The sequence below is a fragment of the Nycticebus coucang genome, chromosome 5 (assembly GCF_027406575.1).
Source record: "Nycticebus coucang isolate mNycCou1 chromosome 5, mNycCou1.pri, whole genome shotgun sequence".
NCBI classification, from domain to species: domain Eukaryota; kingdom Metazoa; phylum Chordata; class Mammalia; order Primates; family Lorisidae; genus Nycticebus; species Nycticebus coucang.
In genome coordinates, this window is record NC_069784.1 from 94,624,105 (window position 1) to 94,645,278 (window position 21,174).

General features: G+C 40.7%; 1 protein-coding gene across 3 annotated transcripts in view; it reads left to right on the forward strand.

Annotated features, from left to right (window-relative positions):
* Positions 1–857: 857 nt before the first annotated feature.
* DCBLD1 (discoidin, CUB and LCCL domain containing 1) overlaps positions 858–21,174 on the forward strand; it is a 41,209-nt gene continuing 20,892 nt past the window's right edge. The window contains exons 1-3 of one of the 3 annotated variants that reach the window (XM_053592288.1): positions 858–1,062; positions 14,744–14,866; positions 15,944–15,994. In XM_053592288.1, the coding sequence (XP_053448263.1) occupies positions 951–1,062; positions 14,744–14,866; positions 15,944–15,994 (286 nt within the window). In that variant the 5' untranslated portion in view covers positions 858–950. The remainder of the gene's footprint in view (positions 1,063–14,743; positions 14,867–15,943; positions 15,995–21,174) is intronic. The other 2 variants (XM_053592289.1, XM_053592290.1) reach the window with 2 other exon arrangements.

The following is a 21,174-nucleotide window of genomic DNA, read 5'->3' on the forward strand; positions in this document are numbered from 1 at the left end:
GTGGCGGCTCATTTCTCTAAGGACAACGTTTAACCTTCCAGCTCTGCTGGATACACCCGCTTCCACCTCTGGCCATGCACCCCCTGTTCACCCGGCTGCAGCCACTCTGGCCCTTTTCCTCCTTCAGCTCCCGGCATATCTTGTCTGTTCTGTCCCGCCTCAGTCTCATTTTAGATGCCACTTAGTGAGGTTTTCCCGGGCGGATTCCTCTCACTCAGCCCCCACATCGCCATCTAATTAGATCTCTCTAGAAGTTCTCCACTACCTCCCTTCAAGTCACCGCACTTCGCACTATATGCTTGCCTGATAGTTTTTGACGTCTGCAAGTGACACATGGGTTTAGCGCTGTGCCTGACAAACGAACTGCAAACTTTTGAATGAATGAGTGAATGAATGAATGAGTGGAGGTCTTGCTTGTCATCAAAATATGTCCAGTCCCCCAGTGTAGCCCTCACTGGGATGCGCATCCCTGGGGACTGACAAAGCTCTGCAGTCTCTCGGAGGCACCGCGGCGCGCTCAGCCAGCCTGGCTGAGAAGGACTCCCGCACAGCGCGGCAGGGGACGGTCTCATCGCCAAGTGTCTTTCTGGCTCGCAGGTTCACGTGCTTTGGGACAGGTGGGGTGGAGAGGAAGGAACTAACCGAGCAGGGAGCGCCAGACACCTAGAGAGGAACGCGGGCTGTGCTTGACTGGCCTCCGGCCTCCGGTCGGTCGCTGCCGGGAAGCGCGACTTCCTCCTCTGGGGGCCGGGTGCGGGGCGGGGCGGGGCGGGAGACGCCCCCGCCGGGCTGGGCCCAAGGCTGCCCCAATGGGATTCCGTGCGGGGCAGCGGCTGCGCCCTGTCCGGGAGCCGCACTCTGCCGCGGAGGAGGCGGCCGGGCCGGGGCGGCGGTGGCGCGGGGCCCGTCGAGGGGAGGCCGAGCCTGCCAAGCTGGCGCCCGGCGGGACCATGGAGCCCGGCGCCCACGGCCGCGGCGCGCTGGTGGGGGCGGCCGCGCCGGGCCTCCTGGCCCTGCTGCTCGTGGTGTCCGCCCCGCCCCGGCTGCAGGCGGAGGAGCAGGGTGAGTGGAGCGCGTCCGGCCGGCGGCGGGACCCGGGGCGCGGCGGGCGGGCGGGCGGGCGCGGGGTGGGCCGGGCCGGGCAGGGGGGAAGCGAGCCCGGGAGGAAGCCGAGCTCTCCGCCCACACCCGCACAGTCCGGCTCTGCCCGGCGGCCGCGCGGGCTGAAAAAGTTGCTGCACTGGGGACCGCTCCGCCACCAAACGAAGAGAAGCAACTTGGCGCCTCCGCACTTTCTCTTCGCTGCCCTCCAGCCCAGTTCACTTAGTTCCAGACTTCCTGACTCTGCCGGCCCCGAGAGAAGTGACCTGGCTTGGGGTCGCCTTAGGGGACAGTCGTGTGCAGGGACAGTCTCTGCAGCCTCCATTGCACAAAGCCGCTCCGCAGGGCGGCCAGGCCTCCCCGCCCCGCTCCTCCCGCGCGGCGTTGGAATCCTGCGTGCGCGTTCGCAGGCTGGGGAGGCACGGTGGGGAGTGTTTTCCCGAGGTTGGCCTGGGACGCCAGGGGCAGACAGTGTCGCCGCCTCCTCACCAGTGTCCTGCTCGCGTCCGGAGTTGGAATCATGCGGCTTCTGGTGTGTTTGAGGGAGCCCGCATCGAGCAGGCTGCTTTGCTTCTGGTCCTGCTCCTTGGCTCGGAGTTGGACCTAGTTAACCCACAGCGGAGTTTACCCTCTGCCTGCCCACCAGAGGAAAGCGGGGAACTGTTTTACCAATCCTGGGTGGCTCTACGTCATTAATCTTCGTTAATTAGTTCTTTTTTGATAGCAAAGGCCAGCTTTCTGCAAAGGTTTTTCGGTTGTTTCTCTCTTCTCTGCTTCCCTGCTTCTGCCCCTGTATAACTGAGGTTATTTAATGGCAGGGAGCTGCCCACAGAACTTTGACAGCTCCCCCAACCACCAAGCTTTTTTTTTGTAAAACAAGAATCAAAACTAAAACAAATGTTGGCATTTTCCCATTGAACCATGCTCCATTCCAGTCTGAAACATTGATAGTGGAGATATTGATAGTGGTGGTTTACTTTATGTACCCATTTGTTTAAAAAAAAAAAACACCACACACTAAAGTTATTTTGTTTAGAGTCTCTATAGCACAATACTAGGCATTTTGTAAAATTGTGATAAATCTGTAAGATTGTATTAAATGTGTAGGAATGTATAATGGCTGTTTTAAATATTTTAAAAGAATTTTTTCTCAAGTCACTATTTGAATATGCACCTTTAATATTTTAGGACATCTATGAATCAGCCTTACATTGTGTTCCTGTCTGAATGGGCCAGAGCTGTCATGCATCTTTCCAAATGAAACTTCAAATGTATCATGTCATCCAGGCTGTTAACTGGGCACTTTGTAGAGCAGTTTTCTGGGGAAGGTGTGATTGCTTAGATTCCTAGGGAGCTTCAAATTTGAGGCTTTATTGCCATTGACTGATGGAAGAGGATATTGTCATTTGAGTTTCTGAAACATCGGTAAAGGAGTAGTATTCCAGCACATGCAAAAGGTAAATCTTAGGTTTGGGACATTTATTGAAACAAATCTCGCGGGAGCTCCAGTGCCAATGCTGCTTGAATTTAAGCTTGCACACCACTTTGGATCTTGAGATATACAGCTGGCTCTGTAATTGGATGACGGTCATAAATAATATTTGTCCTTTCAAAGTGTAGAAGGTAAGGGAGCAGTCTTAACATGGTGGTCTGTTTTTGATGAGAAGAAAATACCACTATGCCTTAAGCTTCCTTGTCCTTGGAGTCAGTTTAGTATGGTGCGTTTTAGTTTCTTTGGGGCCTCCAACTTGTCTGATCATCACTCCCTCTGGATGCTGTATAAAGCTCCTGCTCCTTAGTTTGAATCAATTTCCAGTGAATGGGACCTGGGAATACTCACTTTTTAACAGCTCCTTCAGACAATTCTGATTCTAATCAGTTTTGAGATGGCAGAAACACAATGTTAGGGTTGTAATAAAGTGCTGCCATCTGTCTTGTATTAGACATTTATTTAATATTAGGCATTTATTCATTGTGTTTCGGGAAACAAGTGTCGTAATTTAACCTAAATGTTTACAAGCTTAATTGATAAAATTAATTTTTTTAATAATGTCTATCTCTTTATTGATATCTTCATTTTGTTCATTCATTGTTTTCCTGATTTCTTTTAGGTCTTTGTTCAAATTTGATCAAATTTAGAAAGTTTTTTTTGTTTTTGTTTTTGTTTTTTTTTTGAGACAAAGTCTCACCCTGGGTAGAGGGCCGTGGTGTCACAGCTCACAGCAACCTCTAACTCTTGGGCACAAGTGATTCTCTTGACTCGCCTCCCAAGTAGCTGGGACTACAGGCATCCGCCACAACGCTTGACTATTTTTTGGTTGTAGTTCTCATTGTTGTTTGGCAGGCCCAGGTTGGATTTGAACCCTCCAGCTCTGGTGTATATGGCTGGCACCCTAGCCTCTGAACTACAGGCACTAAGCCTGAATTAATGTTTTTTTATGTCAGATTCTGGTGACCCCATGAAAGTATATTAGATCCTTTGTAGGGCAGCTGCTTGTTTACATGGTGTTTTGTTAAATTATGTTTAAAAAGTGTCCACTTGCTGGGTGCGGTGGTTCATGCCTGTAATCCCAGCACTGTGGGAGGCTGAGGTGGGAGGATTGCTTGAGCTCAGGAGTTCAAGGCTTGTCTGAGAGTGAGACCACGACTCATGAAAAAAAAAAATTAAAAACCCAGCTGGGTGTCCCAGCCAGCGCCTGTAATCCCAGTGGCTTTGGAGGCTGAGGCAGCAGAATGCCCACAGCCTGAGTGTGAGGTTGCTGTGAGCTATGATGACATTGCACTCTGCTCAGGGCATAGGGTAGGTCTCTGTCTCAACAACAAAAACAAATAAATAAATAAATAAAGCAAAAAGTGTCCGCTCTTCCCAGTAATCACAGCCAGCCAGGCCTCAGGCACTAGGGCTTAATGACCAGAGTTTGGAATGATTTCATCTCCTTATGTCCTATTCTTCTGGATCCATTTAAACTAAAGTTAGATATTTATACAGATTGTTTCACATGATTTTTGACCTTATATAATATGACATATAAGTTGATCATTAGTTTTGATTCCATTAATATTAATTCATAGGCTTGGACTTAGTCCAGTCTTATCACTTTGATATGAGTTTGATAGAATAAAATACTCTTAATTTGTAAAGTGAACTTCTACAAATTAAAAATGCCTTCATTTCTCTCTACCAAAGGATTTACAAATGGATGTTAATTAAAATTTCCTCCTTGCAATTTAAATATTTGTGAAGAATAAAAATGAGCACTTGATCTCTGAGGAACCATCTAAATATAGGTTCAAATCTTGGATGCATAAAATATGCTTTAAAACTCACAACTCAACTTTTAATTTTTTACTATTAGAAAGTCTACTCTTAACTCCTCTGCCATTTTTGTCTGGTTAGATCTTGGTTCAGCTGATAGCTGATGTACAAGGTGAATGACTTCTTAAAAAGTAAGCACAAATTGATTCTGTCACCTTCTGTACCAGTGTGTACATTTACCCCAGACTTTTCCTCATCTCATCTGGACAGGGGAAAGTCTGAGCTTCAGCCAGCTCTGCAGACTGTAAGTTCCTGATGGAAGAGACTGGGACTGTAGTCTTTGTCTTCCTAGCATCTGACACAGGTGCTCGCTGTTTTTTTGAGTTGAACTGAACAATCTCTTTGTGTTTAAGAGATATTTTTGAATTATTTCCTAATTAGTGGAAACTAATAGCCCACTGACCTTTTTTATAAAGGTACATATGGTGTTTAAAAACTAATTTTGCTTATCAAGCCCAGCTCTTGGGGCATGCTTTTATTCTGTATATGTAAGCATGTCTTTTATATGAAAATACAGCAGAAAGGGACATGCTAGCAGAACAGTACGTGCAGTATCTTTTTGGCTCTAGTAGATGCAATTTGAAAGACTCAGAATATTAACTTACATATTTCAGAAAAGAAAGAAGTTATGTCAAAGGTTTCACTAGACAAATCAAAGGATGTTATTAAAGCAGGATTTGAATAATGTCCTAAGCTGTTTTTATTAATTTTTCATGTCATAATTTGAACTCTTTAGCCTTGTGATACCAAAAGAGTTGAAAATCATATTTAAAAAAAACCACAACTTGGAAATAAGTAAGGCATTTGACATTTATGAGCAATTTTTTTTTAGGATGCATGGGGGGAGTTAAATTAATTGCAACATTTAGGAAAGGTTTTAATTATGTTAAGGCAGGGGAGGAAAAAGCTTATTCAGGGAAATATATAGAGTTTTATAGATTTATGTATGTCCTAAAATATTAAGTCAACTCTATACATATTAGAGCAGTTGCTTGTTTTTCTTTATTAAGGCGATAATGCATGTAACCTCTTTGGCTTTGCACTCAGCACATAGAGCTCAATAAACGTTAATTATCTTACTGTTCATTACTGTTTATGCTATTACCTTGACAAATGTTGGGGCCCTTTGTGCCACCTCCCCCACTGTCCCCGAAACCTCCTTACCTGCCTTGCTTCTTTGTGTTCACCCCTCTCCAGCCATTCCTGATTTCTTGCTGTTTCTTCAAGGTGGCAGGCACCCTTCTGTCTCAGAAACTTTGCACGTGCTGTTCCCTCTTCCTGGCACAGTTTTGCCTCATTTATCCACATGGCTTGCCCTTCAGGGTTTGTTCAGATGCCTTCTCAGGAATAACTCTTTTTTTTTTTTTTTTTCAGACAGAGCCTCAAGCTGTTGCCCTGGGTAGAGTGCTGTGGCATCACAGCTCACAGCAACCTCCAACTCCTGGGCTTAAGTGATTTTCTTGCCTCAGCCTCCCAAATAGCTGGGACTACAGGCTCCCGCCACAATACCAGGCGATTTTTGGTTGTAGTTGTCATTGTTGTTTGGCAAGCTGAGGCTGGATTTGAACCCGCCAGCTCTGGTGTATATGGCTGGTGCCTTAGCTGATTGAGCTACAAGCGCCAAGCCAGGAATAACTTTCTTAACCACCTGGAACCTTCTCTCCATTCTCAGGACTCCATATTCCTCTCCCCTGCTTTCAGTTTTCTCTAATAGAGTGTATCATTTATACTTTTATTTAATTTGTCTGTCTTTCACTTGCTAGAATATACGCCCCTGAGCAGTTTTGTGCCTTAAATGGGGCCAGCACATGCTGGCTGGGCTGTAGGAGATGGGTGCTCACTGAGGGCAGGTGAGAAGGGATTGAAAACACAGCTCCCACACTGCTGTTAAAGACTGGAAACTGTCTCTAGTTAAGAAAACAAAACCTGGGTGGTGCCTGTGGCTCAGTGAGTAGGGCGCCGGCCCTATATGCTGAGGGTGGTGGGTTCAAACCCAACCCCGGCCAAACTGCAACAAAAAATAGCTGGGTGTGGTGGTATGCGCCTGTAGTCCCAGCTACTTGGGAGGCTGAAGCAGGAGGATCAACTAAGCCCAGGAGCTGGAGGTTGCTGTGAGCTGTGACGCCACAGCACTCTACCGAGGGTGACAAAGTGAGACTCTGTCTCCAAAAAATGGAGTAGGGTGCCGGCCCCATATGCCAGAGGTGGTAGGTTCAAACCCAGCCCTGGCCAGAAACTGCAAAAAAAGAAATACAAAAAAGAAAGAAAGAAGGAAATCAAAACCCTGACACAGCAAAGTAATGAGACTGTCCATCTAATCCAGTGGTTCTCAACCTTCCTAATGCTGCGATGTGTTTTCATTGTTACAAAGGGGTCGCGACCTACAGGTTGAGAACTGCTGCAATCCAACTGTTGTTTGTAAGTAGAAGTCTGAGAGTATGGATTTAACATAGAGAAACTCATTCTGGTATATTAGAAGTCTGGCATTTAGGATGAAAATAAAAATAGTTAGAATTTCAGGGTTTTTTTTTCATTAGACTGTGGAGTAATTTTGCCTTTTTGTAATTGAGGAGTCATGTTGATATCATTTTCCAGATGTCCATTCTCTGCTTTGTGTATTTAAAAAAAAATACTTGTGGGGCAGCACCTGTGGTTCAGTTAGTAAGGCTCCAGCCCCATATACTGAGGGTGGCAGGTTCAAACCTGGCGCAGGCCAAACTGCAGCAAAAATATAGTTGGGCGTTGTGGCGGACGCCTGTAGTCCCAGCTACTAGGGTGACTGAGGCAAGAGAATCGCTTAAACCCAGGGGTTTGAGGTTGCTGTGAGCTGTGTGACACCACAGCACTCTACCGAGGGCGACATAGTGAAACTCTCTCTCAAAAAAAAAAAACAACTTGTTTGCTTTGTAGGGTGGAGGAGACAATTGATGGGAAGAAAACCCACGTGTTGACTTCTAACCCTGTGTGGAAATAAAGTTGTGAGTCTTGGTATGCTGAGTCAAACTTGCTTTTTATTGGGAGTTGAAGAGATGTTTTTGGAGGATTCTCTAGAGATCCATGAGAAGGGAGATGAGACTGACCACTCTTTTTTCTCCGGTAGCACATGGTACAGTGCCTGGTAGATAACAGGCTCCAGATACCTATCTCCTAAGTCAGCCCCTGAACACTGTGGTTAAGATTTGAAAGAATGAGGTGAAGCGTAATATTCACTACATTGTTTTAAACAGAAATTGTATATATGACCATTGTGAAGCCTTAGGAAATACTGTGCCTATATTCAAGAAAATAACTAACTTCAACTCCAAAAAGGGTTGAGAATCTCTGGACCCCTTTACAGGCAAGAGCAGGAAAGCTGCTGTGAGTGAGAAGGTACTGATTTGGATCCGCTGAGTCAGTGGTCCCTTAAGAGCTGCTGATGCTTATTTCATACATTTAAGGCGGCAGGGGCCTGTTTTACCTTGAAGATAGTGTGTAGGCATTTGTCACATTAGCACTGTGTTAAGCCATGCTACCATGTATGTCTATACTGTCTACGGCAATTTCTACTTGATTTTTTTTTTTTTTTTTTGAGAGTTTCACTCTGTCACCCAGGCTAGAGTGCCATGGTATCAGCCTAGCTCACAGCAACCTCAAACTCCTGAGTTCAAGTGATCCTCCTGCCTCAGCCTCCCAAGTCGCTAGGACTAAGGTGCCCACCACTAATTTTTCTATTTTTAGTAGAGATAGGGTCTTGCTCTTGCTCAGACAGGTCTTGAACTCCTGAGCTCAAGTGATCCGCCCACCTCTGCCTCCCAGAGTTTTGGGATTACAGGCATGAGCCACCACGCCTGGGCTCTACTTGATATTAATTTAGTTTTTATGAACTATCTCCTCAGTAGCTTTATGGTGTGTGATAATATATTCAATATTTGCAGAAATGTCTTGTATCCTATACTTGCTTTTATATGATATTAGGTTAGGTAGTTTTTTGTTTTGCATTTTTTTTTTTTTTTTTTTTTTTAGGAAAAGCTGCAAAACTTATTATTAAATCAAGGAAACACCTAAGTGGTTCTGTATTACCTTCATCTCTCTGGTTTTAAATAAAACTTCAAAGGAATAAATTTCTCCTAGGTTAGAGCTTTCTTTCCTGACTACTGTCCCAAAGAGCTTCCCTAATGCTTACAATAGAAGCAGAACAATTCTGGAACAAGCCATGGTATCAGTAAATAACAACATGCTGATATATCATAATCCTGCAAGGAAAATGTTACACATAGAACTAGGACATGTTTTGGTTTGTATATTATTATATAAATACACAGGGCATTCATAAAGTTCGTGTGCAATTTAAAATTGCACACAAACTTTATGGATACCCTGTATATACCTTTTGAGCAAATATATGTGTACGTACACATTTATATACTGCCTGCTGTCTACTATTTGTATTAAACATTAAATTGACATAAAATTATATTTCTATAAATAAAGATATAAAGAACAAAAATAAAATGAATGCCTGGGTATTTGCTCTGTTATTTAGTCTATACATGCTTTTCTATTCTACCTTTTTTTCAACTTACATTTCATTAAAAGGTTTCTTTTACTATATTTTTGGAAAATTCCATGTTTGTATTTATTTTTAGAATTTGCTTTCAAGTAAACTAAGATCTTATTTCTAAGCTATTCATCACTACTGAGGAATACCCAATGGGAAAGTGAAACTTTTGTCTTGGCCAAAATTATATCAACTGAGTCTTGTCAAGATTTTTATCTTTTATATAAATAATGCTTTCTTGCTTATGAAGTCAGAGGTAATTGGCTTGTCCATACTTTATTTGAGAAAAGTACTTACGTGAGGTATATTTCTTAACCCTTCTTAGGTAAGATTCATAGTTTATATTGAAGGGATTCTGCTTATCTATTATTAGATTATTTGTAAACTATTTGGCATTTATCTTTACTGAAAACCACATTTGCTTTTAAATTCAGCACTTTCAAACTCAAATTATAACCCTTGTTGTAGCCTTTTTATTCAGTGTTCAACATATTTACATTTTATTGCAAGATAAAAGAGCAACCTTTGTTTTTTGTTGTCACAAAATTTAAATCCTTGGAAATTATATAGCTCCATTTTTACAGTTGAGAGTGTGTAGTGGATGTGTCTAATGGTTGTGTGTAATGATTTTTGTGAAGCACTCTATTCATGAAAAATGGAAAAGAAAACAAAACTTTATTGTAATATTATTTCTGACAAGACAAAATGATATTGAAATTTGAAGTCCAGTTAAATTTGAATTACCAGTACATAAAATATACTACAGAGAAAATAGGTAAGCACCTCTGTGTTCATCACCTGATTTTTAAATGGCCGAATGGATTTAATTCAGCCTTTTTACTGCTTTTCACAAAGGCCAAGTTCACCTCAGATTGCAATGTGGCTGATTTCAGCCTGAAAATGAAAACTACAGAGACTATTTAATAGCCCATGCAACCACTAGAACATGAGATCTGTCTCTTGAATTGTTCCCACTCTGAGGACTTCAGAATGAAGGCTGCTTACTTGAGAATAACACAAAGCAAGATTGGCCTTTTTTTTTAATGGACCCTGGGAAAGATCCTGCTTTCCCTACTGTTGCTGTTAGCTCAGAAGGATCTAAAAATCCTTTGAGACTTCAAAATCTATTAATAGTCTGAAAGTTTATTAAAGACTTCCTGGCATTTTTCCCTTAAATATTTCATTTGCATCGCTAAATATTTTCTTGCATAATCACAGTGCCACGAGAACACCTAAGAATACTATTAATAATTCTTTCAGATCATCTAATCCTCAAGTCATATTCAAATTTTCCCAGTTATGCAAAGTCTGTCTTTTTAACGTTGGTTTGTACAAAGTTCTAAACAAGGTCCATAGTTACAGTTGGTTTTTAAGTTTCTTAAGTCACTTTTACCCATCTACTTTCTTCTTCATGGAAACCAGGTTTAAATTGTCGTGACATAGCTCTCATCCTAAATCATCTTTTACTTGGTGCGATATTTCCTGTATTTCTGTATAAACCTGAAGTTTGATGGAAAGACTTGATTAGATTTATGCTAAGTGTTTTTAGTAAAAGTACTCAAAGGTGCTATGTACTGCTAATTGTATCACAAGATGTGCATATTATTATTGTCATTATTATAGTTCCATTCTTTTGTAAGAATGATCAGTGACTTTAGGTAATCATAGCTTGACCCTTTCTTTATAAAATTTCCTTTTCCTCCTACCGCCTGTGAGTTATCTGTGGAATGATAGTTTCCTACTCAGTAAAACTACTTGTGCGTCAACACTTCACTCAATGAATTAAGCTTCCAATTACTGTTGTTTGATCTGTCAGATTTTACATGTAGACAGATTTTTAAGCCCGTCTTCATATGTATTTTGATTTGTTGTGTTTTTTGCATGTGATTTATCCCAATAGTTCTGAGAGCCTCTTAAGGGAACCGAGATTTGAGAACTTGAATCATTCACCCTAGACACAGTAACTTGTGTGTCCATGGTGGGACATAGTCACAGGCCCTATAGTTCTAAATGCCTTAAGATGGTTTCCTGTCCTTCATCTTCAAGGAAATCCATTATATACTCATGTGTAGGGAAGAACAAGTTAGAGAAAAGATGACTTAGAGGAACACAGTTTTAGGGGATTACTTCATGCAGTAAAGGTTTAATTTAACAGTCTTTCGTTTCTCTGACAGGTAATCACATTTACCATAGAAATATTAAGACTTTTAAAAATCCCAGTTAGTAGCTAACCATTTGCTTTCATAGCACTGTGACAAATTCAGCAGTATGGAATAGGAAAATGCAAAATTAGTATAATTATCAGGACTGTGGAATGTGATGAGTTTTGTAAGGTTTTTTCTCTGAATTCTTGTGTTTCATACCTCATTAGATGTATGGTAAGATGCCATCTCTCTCTTCCCATTGAGATTTGTTGTTTTCTGGTCCCTAAACATTGTTATATATATATATATATTTTTTTTTTTTTGAGACAGAGTTTCACTATGTTACTCTCAGTAGAGTGCTATGGCATCACAGCTCACAGCAACCTCAAACTCTTAGGCTTAAGCGATTCTCTTGCCTCAGCCTCCCAAGTAGCTGGGACTACAGGTGCCCACCACAACACGTGGATATTTTTTGTTGCAGTTGTCACTGTTGTTTATTTATTTATTTATTTTGTAGAGACAGAGTCTCACTTTATTGCCCTCGGTAGAGTGCCGTGGCATCACACAACTCACAGCAACCTCCAACTCCTGGGCTTGGGTGATTCTCTTGCCTCAGCCTCCTGAGTAGCTGGGACTACAGGCGCCCGCCACAAGGCCTGGCTATTTTTTTGTTGCAGTTTGGCCGGGGTCGGGTTTGAACCCGCCACTCTCGGTATATGGGACCGCCCTGTCACTGTTGTTTAGCAGGCCCAGGCTGGGCTCGAACCCACCAGCCTTGGCGTATGTGGCTGGTGCCATAACCACTGTGCTACGGGTGCCAAGCCCATTGATTGTTTATTAACTACATATGGTGCATGCAAATCATCTCATCTTATTTTTTTGTGTATTTTCTATAGTATGCTCAAGTAATTCCTAATTTGATACACTTGTCCATGTGTCAGAAATGTCAGTCTGGCTTAAATATAGATCCTGGAACTTACTATTGCCTGTCCTGGACTTACAAATGATATCTAGAGTAAAAATATATATCAGAGAATTGAAAATATAAATGTCAGACTTTAGGCTAGGCACAGTGGCTCATGCCTATAATCCCAGCACTTTGAGGCTGAGAGGGGTGGATTGCCTGAACTCAGGAGTTGGAGATCAGCCTGAGCACCCAGGAGACCCCTTCTCTAAAAAATAGCTGGACATTGCAGTGGGCACCTGTAGTCCCAGCTCCTTGGGAGACTACGCCAAGAGGATTACTAGAGCCCAAGAGTCTGAGGTTGCTGTGAGCTGTGATGCCACAGCCCTCTACCAAGGGTGACAAAGTGAGACTCGGTTTAAAAAAAAGAAAATATGAGTTTAGAAATAGATATTAAAATATGAAAAATCATACAAAACTGATGTCTGAAGTGCTTTTCACTTTTAAAAAGATTCACCGCAAGATCCCTCTTAATAATAAGGGTTCTTTTAGCCTCTTGCTACTCAGAATGTATTTTTAGGAACAGCAGAATAGTCATTACCAAGAGCTTTTTGGAAATGCAGCATTTCCAGGCCCTGCATTTTGATAAGATCCCCGGGTGATTGATTTGCACACGGAAGTTGAAGAAGCAGCACTTTATGCCGCTGAAACTTTGATTTACAGAACATCTTTTTGGAGCCACATATGGGCTACGCAAAGTGAACCACCTTTCTCTTTGGGTGGAGGTAAAATAGTTGCCTCTCATTAGACTATATTACCTACAAAGTCTATTAAGAGTACTTAAGTAATTAAAAAGAGAAAGTTGGGTGGCGCCTGTGGCTCAAAGGAGTAGGGTGCTGGCCCCATATACCGGAGGTGGTGGGTTCAAACCCTGCCCCAGCCAAAAAAAAAAGAGAGAGAAGGTCATAGAATTTCTCGTATCATAATTTTTGTGTGTGTGTCTTTGATTTCCTTTTATTTTTTCCCTATTTTCATATGGTTCCACACTGGTTTTCATTGCCTAAATAATGCTCTATCATAATTTTTGTAAGAAACCCTGAATTAAACATGACTATTTTCCTCCTGTTAATTTTGAGACTAGAAGAGTATGACTAACTGTAACTTGGGTTTTAATATCGGTCATGTGCAGCAGTAATGTGAGGGTGAACAGCATCTTAACTTTCACTGCCTCAGTTTCTTCCTCTTGGGTGGAGGAGGTAATGGTGGCCTTAGAACATGGCGATCAGTCCCATGGTCAGAGTCAGGTAGGTACAGGCTAGAGCCAGATCCCAGCCCAACCACACGGGCTGAATTACTCTGCGTTCCAGAAACTCAGCTTCTTCCCACATAGAATAGGGGTTAATAGGACATGTGGTGAGATAGGCTTTCGTGGGCTTCAGTTGTGTATAGAAAATGCCCTATCTTATAAGCCATGGGGTATACACTTTGATGTTTAAGATACTACTCTTTATATATGCATATCTGTATTTATATGGGTATATATATATGTGAAATACTTCATAATCAATTTTTTTTTCTTTTTTGAGATAAGAGTCTCACTTTGTCACCCTCAGTAGACTGCTATGGCGTCATAGCTCACAGCAGCCTCAAACTCTTAGGCTCAAGTGTTCCTGTTACCTAAGTCTCTTAAGTAGTTTGAGATTATAAGATCCTGCCATAATGCCCGGCTATTTTTAGAGATGGGGGTCTCACTCTTGCTCAGGCTGGTCTTGAACTTCTGAGCTCAGGAGATCCACCTGCCTCAGCTTCCCAGAGTGCTGGGATTACAGGCATGAGCTACTGCACCTGTAATCAATTTTGAAAGAAAACTATCATTCTCATGTATTAAATATAATTGTCATGAAGATGAAATAAGATAATGTAAAATCTTTAGAATACTGTATCTATTACCTGTTACAATAAATGCTTGGTAAATGCTAATTATTACAAGGGCCCTTTCACAGTTAATTTTATGATTTTTTTTCTTGTTCCAATAACTTTTTGGTTCTTATTAATTTTTTGAAAACTCAAAGTGAAAAAACACGTGTGTGCAAAAGAGAAATGTATACAGGTTTAATTTCAAAACCTCAGATTAACTTTGTACTTGGGAATATCAGATTTTCTGGGCACCAGAGAGAAAAGTCAGTATCAAAATTTAACTTTATCTCAATACTGGCAGTATGCATATTTAACATGAAACAAAGGTTAGAAAAGATAACGTGTTCTAGAAACAGGAAAGATTTTTTGATTTATCTTTAATTTTTTAAGCAATGGCAGCTTGGACATGACATCAACTTCCTGGCATTATTGGTAAAGGTCATCGGCCACTTTTCTCCAACTTCCTTATCCTAAGCATCTATTCAACAGAGATAAAATGGTTGTCTTAGCCTTGTTTTGCTGTACAAACAAATTTTTTTTCTTAAGTTTTCTTCTGTGAAATTAAGAAAGAAACTTCTTTTGGCCAATGTGTCCAATTTGTTGTCAACATTCCCCAAACATAAGTAACTTAACAACAGTGGGAAAGGTCTCAAATTTGAATGCTAGAGTCACATAGTATGATTTCAGTATCATTTTCAGAATTCTGAAGGCCAAAGTCCAACTCTCCGTATCAGGTCTTTAATCCCAAAAGCCCCATCATGAGATCTCTCAGCAAGTTCCACTTGTGAGCGCCTTGCCCTGGAATTCACCAGACTTTCCCACAGAAGGCTGTTCCCGGGAGATGCCCAGTGAGGAAAGAGTTGCCTGGGGAGTGCTGCACCTGTACTGTCCATTAGACTGCAGTATGCACTGTGAGGGCTTTGAGATGTCCTGTGGGGAAGGAAAAGGTGAGATTCTGCATGTGTATTTACCTTGAAGCTCTTTTGGGGGCGTAAGGACTTACCTCCTTGTTGTAAACCTCCCAAACATAAGTACACAGGCCCAGTTTGGGATATGCTGACCTTGCAATATGTGGACACAGGATAAATACTGGGAAATGCATTCTAATTAAACTTTCTCAGCAATTTAAAGCATTTAATACAGGGAACCTCATTCATCTTTACCACACCCGGTTATGGTGGGTAATTTTAAAGATGAGGAAAATTGATAACGCACAAAATGGGTGACTTCTTAAGATCATATGACTAGAGTGTTGGAATTTAGACAAGTCAGCTAATTCAAAGCAATATTCTTTTTTTTGTTGTTTGAGACGGAGTCTCACTTTGAACCCCCCAGGTAAAGTGCCATGGTGTCATAGCTCCCAGCAACCTCCGACTCTTGGGCTCAAGATATTCTCTTGCCTCAGCTTCCCGAGTAGCTGTGACTACAGGTGCCCACCACAACACCCGGCTATTTTTAGAGGGTCTCACTGCAGCTTACGCTGGTCTTGAATTCATGAGCTTAGGTGATCCCCTCCGCAGCCTCCCAGAGTGTTGGGATTATCAGCTACTGCACCTGGCCCAAAGCAATACTCTTGATACTTTAATATATTTAACAAAATAATAGCAATTAAAATATATTGAATTGTTATTATATGATTATCTCCTTGCTTGGTAATTTACTAGCATTACTTTATTTATTTATGTATTTGTTTATTTATTGAGACAGAGTCTCACGGTGTCGTCCTCAGTAGAGCGCTGTGTGTCACAACTCACAGCAACCTCACACTCTTGGGCTTAAGCAGTTCTCTTGCCTCAGCTCCCAAGTAGCTGGGACTACAGGCGCCCACCACAATGCCTGGCTATTTTTTTGTTGTAGTTGTTGCCATTGTTGTCTAGCAGGCCCGGACCAGGTTCGAACCCCCAGCCCCGGTGCATGTGGCTGGCACCCGAACCACTGAGCTATGGGCGCCGAGCCCCATTACTTTTTTTAATCCTCATGATAATCCCGTGAGTTGGGTAGTATCTTTTGTCTCTGTGTTACAGAAGATGAAACTGAAGCTTGGAGAGGTAAAAGGACACACCCAAGTTCACTTAGTGAGTTCACTTAGTGAGTATCGGGCAGGGCTGTGTCAGATGCCATTGTTGTAACCATCATGCTCTGTCACCATCCAAGCATATGGAAATGAAGATGCCCCATACCCACAACTCTTCTAATGAGTTCATTGATTTTCCGTAAAAGTCACAATACTGAAGAGTGAGCAAGAACTACAGAGTTTGCATTGATTTTACTTGTGACACGTTAAAGAATTTCATTGACAAGATCTTGAGATATTTTTCTATTGGGTATACATTATGAAGCTTTTTCATGTCTTAACATGAAAATTATTGATATCTTTGGATTCTGAAGGAAATAATCTCTTGTTATCTAGGGAGTCAAATAGAACCTCTTGAAATGATTTGTTTCATTTTCATACATTCAAACTGATTTCATTTATTTATTTTTTTTCTCTGCCCCTTATGATCTGCCAGAACAAATGGATTTATTTTAAGTGATACTTTTAGGAATGTTGAAAGTTCATGGACAGACTTTTGACAAGTTTTTTGTGTTTCCTTTTGTTTTACTTTCAAATGTTTTTCATCTGCTAAGACAAAAGTGTTATCATCCTTGTTATATCATTAGCTTCTGTTTTATATATGGTGAGAATAGGGTTCAAAGAGAAACAGTTTTATAGAAGTTCGTCATGTGTTTCTGGTCTATACTGTGACTTTTTTGATATAACATTATTATCTGTTTTCTTTTTAAGAAAACTAAAACTTTTGAATAATCGTTCTGTTTTATCATTACAACTTCTGTTTTACCATATTTTATTCTCACCTAGCCACTTAGGCCCTTTTGCCCTTGTTTTTCCATTCCTTCTGGCAATACTCAAAGTGAAAAGCTAAGCATAACTAAAGCAAAATTTCTAAGAGAGTATAGCTGGAAATGGAATTAGTGAGACTTTGGGAAATCTATTCACCTTCCCATCAGACAAAGAGCTCTGTAATAATTGCAAGTTCTCCTTTGTGGTTGAAAGATTATAGTCATCAAGAGCTCACTTGATCTTAGACGTGGGAAGAAATTTTCTCACACCCACACATGGGTGATTGTGTGTGTGTTGAGACCTGTTGTGACTTGAATATTAGAAGAACAAGGATACACCTGTAATGAAATCATATTTCTAGAAATGGTTTCACTCTTGTGATATTTTGAAGTACTCTTGCCCAAGGAATCAATTCAATAGGAACAACCAGCATGCTCGTAATAAAAATATGAAATTGAATAGGATAGAAAATACCACAGTGCATTACATATAATAAAAGAATTGCATCATTAAACTTTTGTTTGTTATATATGCATGTGAATGCCTATGTGCGTACTTGGTTATGAGGAAAGACCTATGTTCTAACCATGGGTCATAATCAAAACAGCTTGAGGCTCCTGTCTCACGCTAGGGATTAATTAATAATTAATCTAAAAAATATATTTGTACTAGTCATTTTATTCCACCCAAATATTTTTCCAACAAGCACAACTCAGTGAAACATTTTCTTTTAAAATCTAAATCATGCTTTTTTTTTTTTTGAGACAGAGTCTTACTATATCACTCTCAGTAGAGTGCTATGATGTCACAGGTCACAGCAACCTGAAACTGTTTGAGTTTAAGCAGTTCTCTTGCCTCAGCCTCCCAAGTAGCTAGGACTGCAGGTGCCCACCACAACGCCCAGCTATTTTGTTTTTGTTGGTATCGTTGTTTAGCAGGCCTGGGCTGGGTTTGAATCCACCAGTCCCAGTATATGTGGCCAGTGCCCTAACTACTGAGGTATGGGTGCCGAGCCCTAAATCATGCTTTTGAGTGTTGTAGAACTTAGTCCATATCAGGTATATCAATTTTGCTTTTCTTAGTCTAGTGTGATTTATTTTCAAAGGGAAATAGTCTTTTAAGGAAGTTATTGTTTTCCTTTCTTAGTGGTTGGAATTAAAGTAGACTAAACAGAGGATTGATCTGTGCAGATAAGCATCAGGGCTTTGTTCTAAGCTTACCTAGAAAATAGTGTGTATATCCATACCTCCTGATGTTAAAGGCTAAAAGATGGAGTCATATCTATAAATTTCAGGCATTTAGAGCATTGGTATTGAGCCCCTATTTCTGTTTTTGTATGTCTCATTTTAGTTTTAAGGAGTATGTCTCTCCTCATGGACTATGAGCTCCTTAAAGTGAGAACTACATTATACTAAGTTTCTAGCTGCCAAATTTTTAATGACAGTTTGAGCATATTGGTTTATGGAGATTTCTTCCTATCTGTACCTAAGGCTAATGCTGACAGTAGCCTTTAACATTACAAAGAACATTAAGTGAATTTGGTATTTTTATTTATTTTTTATGATTTATGTGCATCATATTATGAAAAATTTAGAAGATAAATATATAAATAAAATGAAAATCACTTGTAAGCTCATACTATTGAAATAAACAGTTTATGTATTTTTGATTAACACGTCCATCTGTGTGCTATATATTGTTTCAAAATATTTTGACATTAAATATTCTTCTAAAACATGACTTTCTTGTTATCGTATTGCTTGGAGATATAGTTTGGCTTTTCTTTACTAATTGAGATTGTTTGTAAATGTTCAGAATTTAAATCTGTATACTTAAATTCTATATATAGAACACATTGGGAGTTCTAAAATAGAAATGCTTTCAGCTTTTTTCAAAGTCTAAACTTCATACCTGAAGTTTTATTTTTGTAATTTGTTTTGAGAAAGTGGTTGATCAGTCTCATAAACTAGCTGTGGCTCCAACCAAAGCCAGAATTTAGGCCCATTGCGATGAGACCACCTTGCAGATACTCCGTGGTGGAGAGGAGCTTTGGGTCTAGGGAGAGGAGGAAATGATGCATGGCTTAGTCACCATGTGCTCTAGCAATTGAATTACAGTTGAAAGGAAGGAAAAGATAAACATTGTGTAGTAGCCATTTTTGAAGAGTAGACAAATTCCCGGTGGCAAAACTTCCTCCTTCCCTCCTTGGTCCGGGACACATCCTCTTGCCCCGGCCTTTGATATTACATGAGTGGCGTTTTAGTCTAGCTGTCACCCTGCACATCTGCACCGTTGTGGTGGTTCTCTGCTCACAAGCCCTCCTGCCAGCACTGCATGGAGTTTAAGGTAAAACCATGGTCTTACATTTTGTTCTTCTTGTGATTGACCTTTAGTTTTTAAAATTTTTTATTTCATTTGGAATTATGAACCCTTTTCGTCTAGCTGTAGCAACCATCAACACTTCCCCATATTTTTTTATTTATCCTGCTTCTTCCTTTTTTTGCCAAGTATTTTAAGGCAAATCCCAGATCTTTCATCATTTCAGTCCCATGTTTGTCAGTTGAAATCCTTAAAAATGGCATTTCCTGACATAATCTCAATATCATTATCACACCTAATAAAATTAATAATTCTCTGATATTATTTAATATCCTAATTATCTCTCTGCAAGGTTTTATAAAGATTGGCTTTTCAAATCAGGATCCAGTTGGTTGTCATGGCTCTTAAGTTCCCTTTGATGTAAACACTTGTGTGTTTGCACCTCTTCATGCAATTTATTGCTGACAAAACTGGGTCAGTTGCACCTAGAAATGTCTACTGCCTAGATTCAGCCAATGGCTTCTTCCTGTTGTCCATGAACTTGTGCCCCTATCCCCTGCATTTCTCTTAGACTGGAAGTTAGCCCTTGATAGGTAAAAACTGAAAGGAACAAATCAAAACATTCAAGATCAAAGTGTAACAAAGGCAGTGAAGTTTATTTTGAATGACACTTGGGTGCCAGTGGGCTAAGCTCTAAAGGATGTTAGCAGGGTTAGGGAAGGAGGCAGATCTTTTTATGGCAGATTGAAAAGCATTTGGCTTTATAGCCAAGTCTTTCTTACCAGGGTGCCAACCAAGGACATGCAGCTTCTTACTGGACTCTCAGCAGGTTCTTATCAGAGTGTCAGTATATTTCTTATGGGTTTGTAACTGGACAGGTGCAAGGAGGCCAGGAGCTTGTGGCTTGTCTCCCTTATCTGAGGTGTGTCCACCTGCAGCAGAGTCTCACAGAGTGGTCTCTTCAGATGTAAGATGGCCTTAGCTTAGCCAACCTAACCAGCCCTAAAGACTTGGCATTCAAGGTTAATTATTATTGATTCACATGTTTTGCTTTTTTGGCAAGTACTTCCTAGGTGTAGTGTATAGAGGATATTTTGTACTATCAGGAGACACATATTAACTGGTGGTCTCACTTACCGTCATGCTGAGATCCATCAGTGAGTTTAGATGTTGACAAGCCTGACCCTTCAGACTGAAGTTCTTTGTCCACCTCCTGCCCAGTGACTTTACTGTCTATTATGACCATGCCAGCGTCAGTGACATATTATTAAAAAGAACTTTAAGAGTAGAATGTTATGAAACTATCTAAAGGAAGGGTCAGATGGAGCAGAATCTGGTGGTTTTCAAGGTTAAACGTACACACATATACACAAGTCATAAATTCAAATAGAGATGAGACAAAAATATTTATAAAATCCTACAGCTGTATCTAGAACATCTCAGAATTGTATTCTGTGGGACACCACCAGCCTTAAGGAAAATTAATATGCATTTTGTAAACTAAGCATTTATTAATATTATGAGCCACGTAAGATACAGCATCCTATGCTTCTTAAACAAACGTGAGAAACTTAGATAATGGGCTTGGTACAGAGAGATTTTATAATAAAATTGACTTCCTGTATTGGTCATTCCATGTTGATCTTTTCAGTGCAAAGGGGAAAACAAAACATCTTTTCAGTGCAAAACAATAGGGCAAACAAAAATTCTTCTTGAGGTAGCTAATATCCACAGAGTAAATTTATTTTTATTTGCTTTATTTAATATTAAAAAAAAAACTAAATAGGCTCCATAGCTTAGCGGTTAGGACACTGGCCACATGCACCAGGGTGGTGGGTTCAAACCCAGCCAGGGCCTGCTAAACACCTATGACAACAATAACAAAAAACAAATAGCTGGGCATTGTGGCAGCTACCGGTAGTCCCAATTACTTGGGAGGATGAGGCAGAAGAATCCCTTAAGCCCAAGAGTTTGAGGTTGCTGTGAGCTGTGATGCCACAGCACTCTACCAAGGACAACATAGTGAGACTTTGTCTAAAAACAAAAAAAAAACTCCCTAGCAGTTTTTCATTTTCCCCTTTGCCATATGTCTAC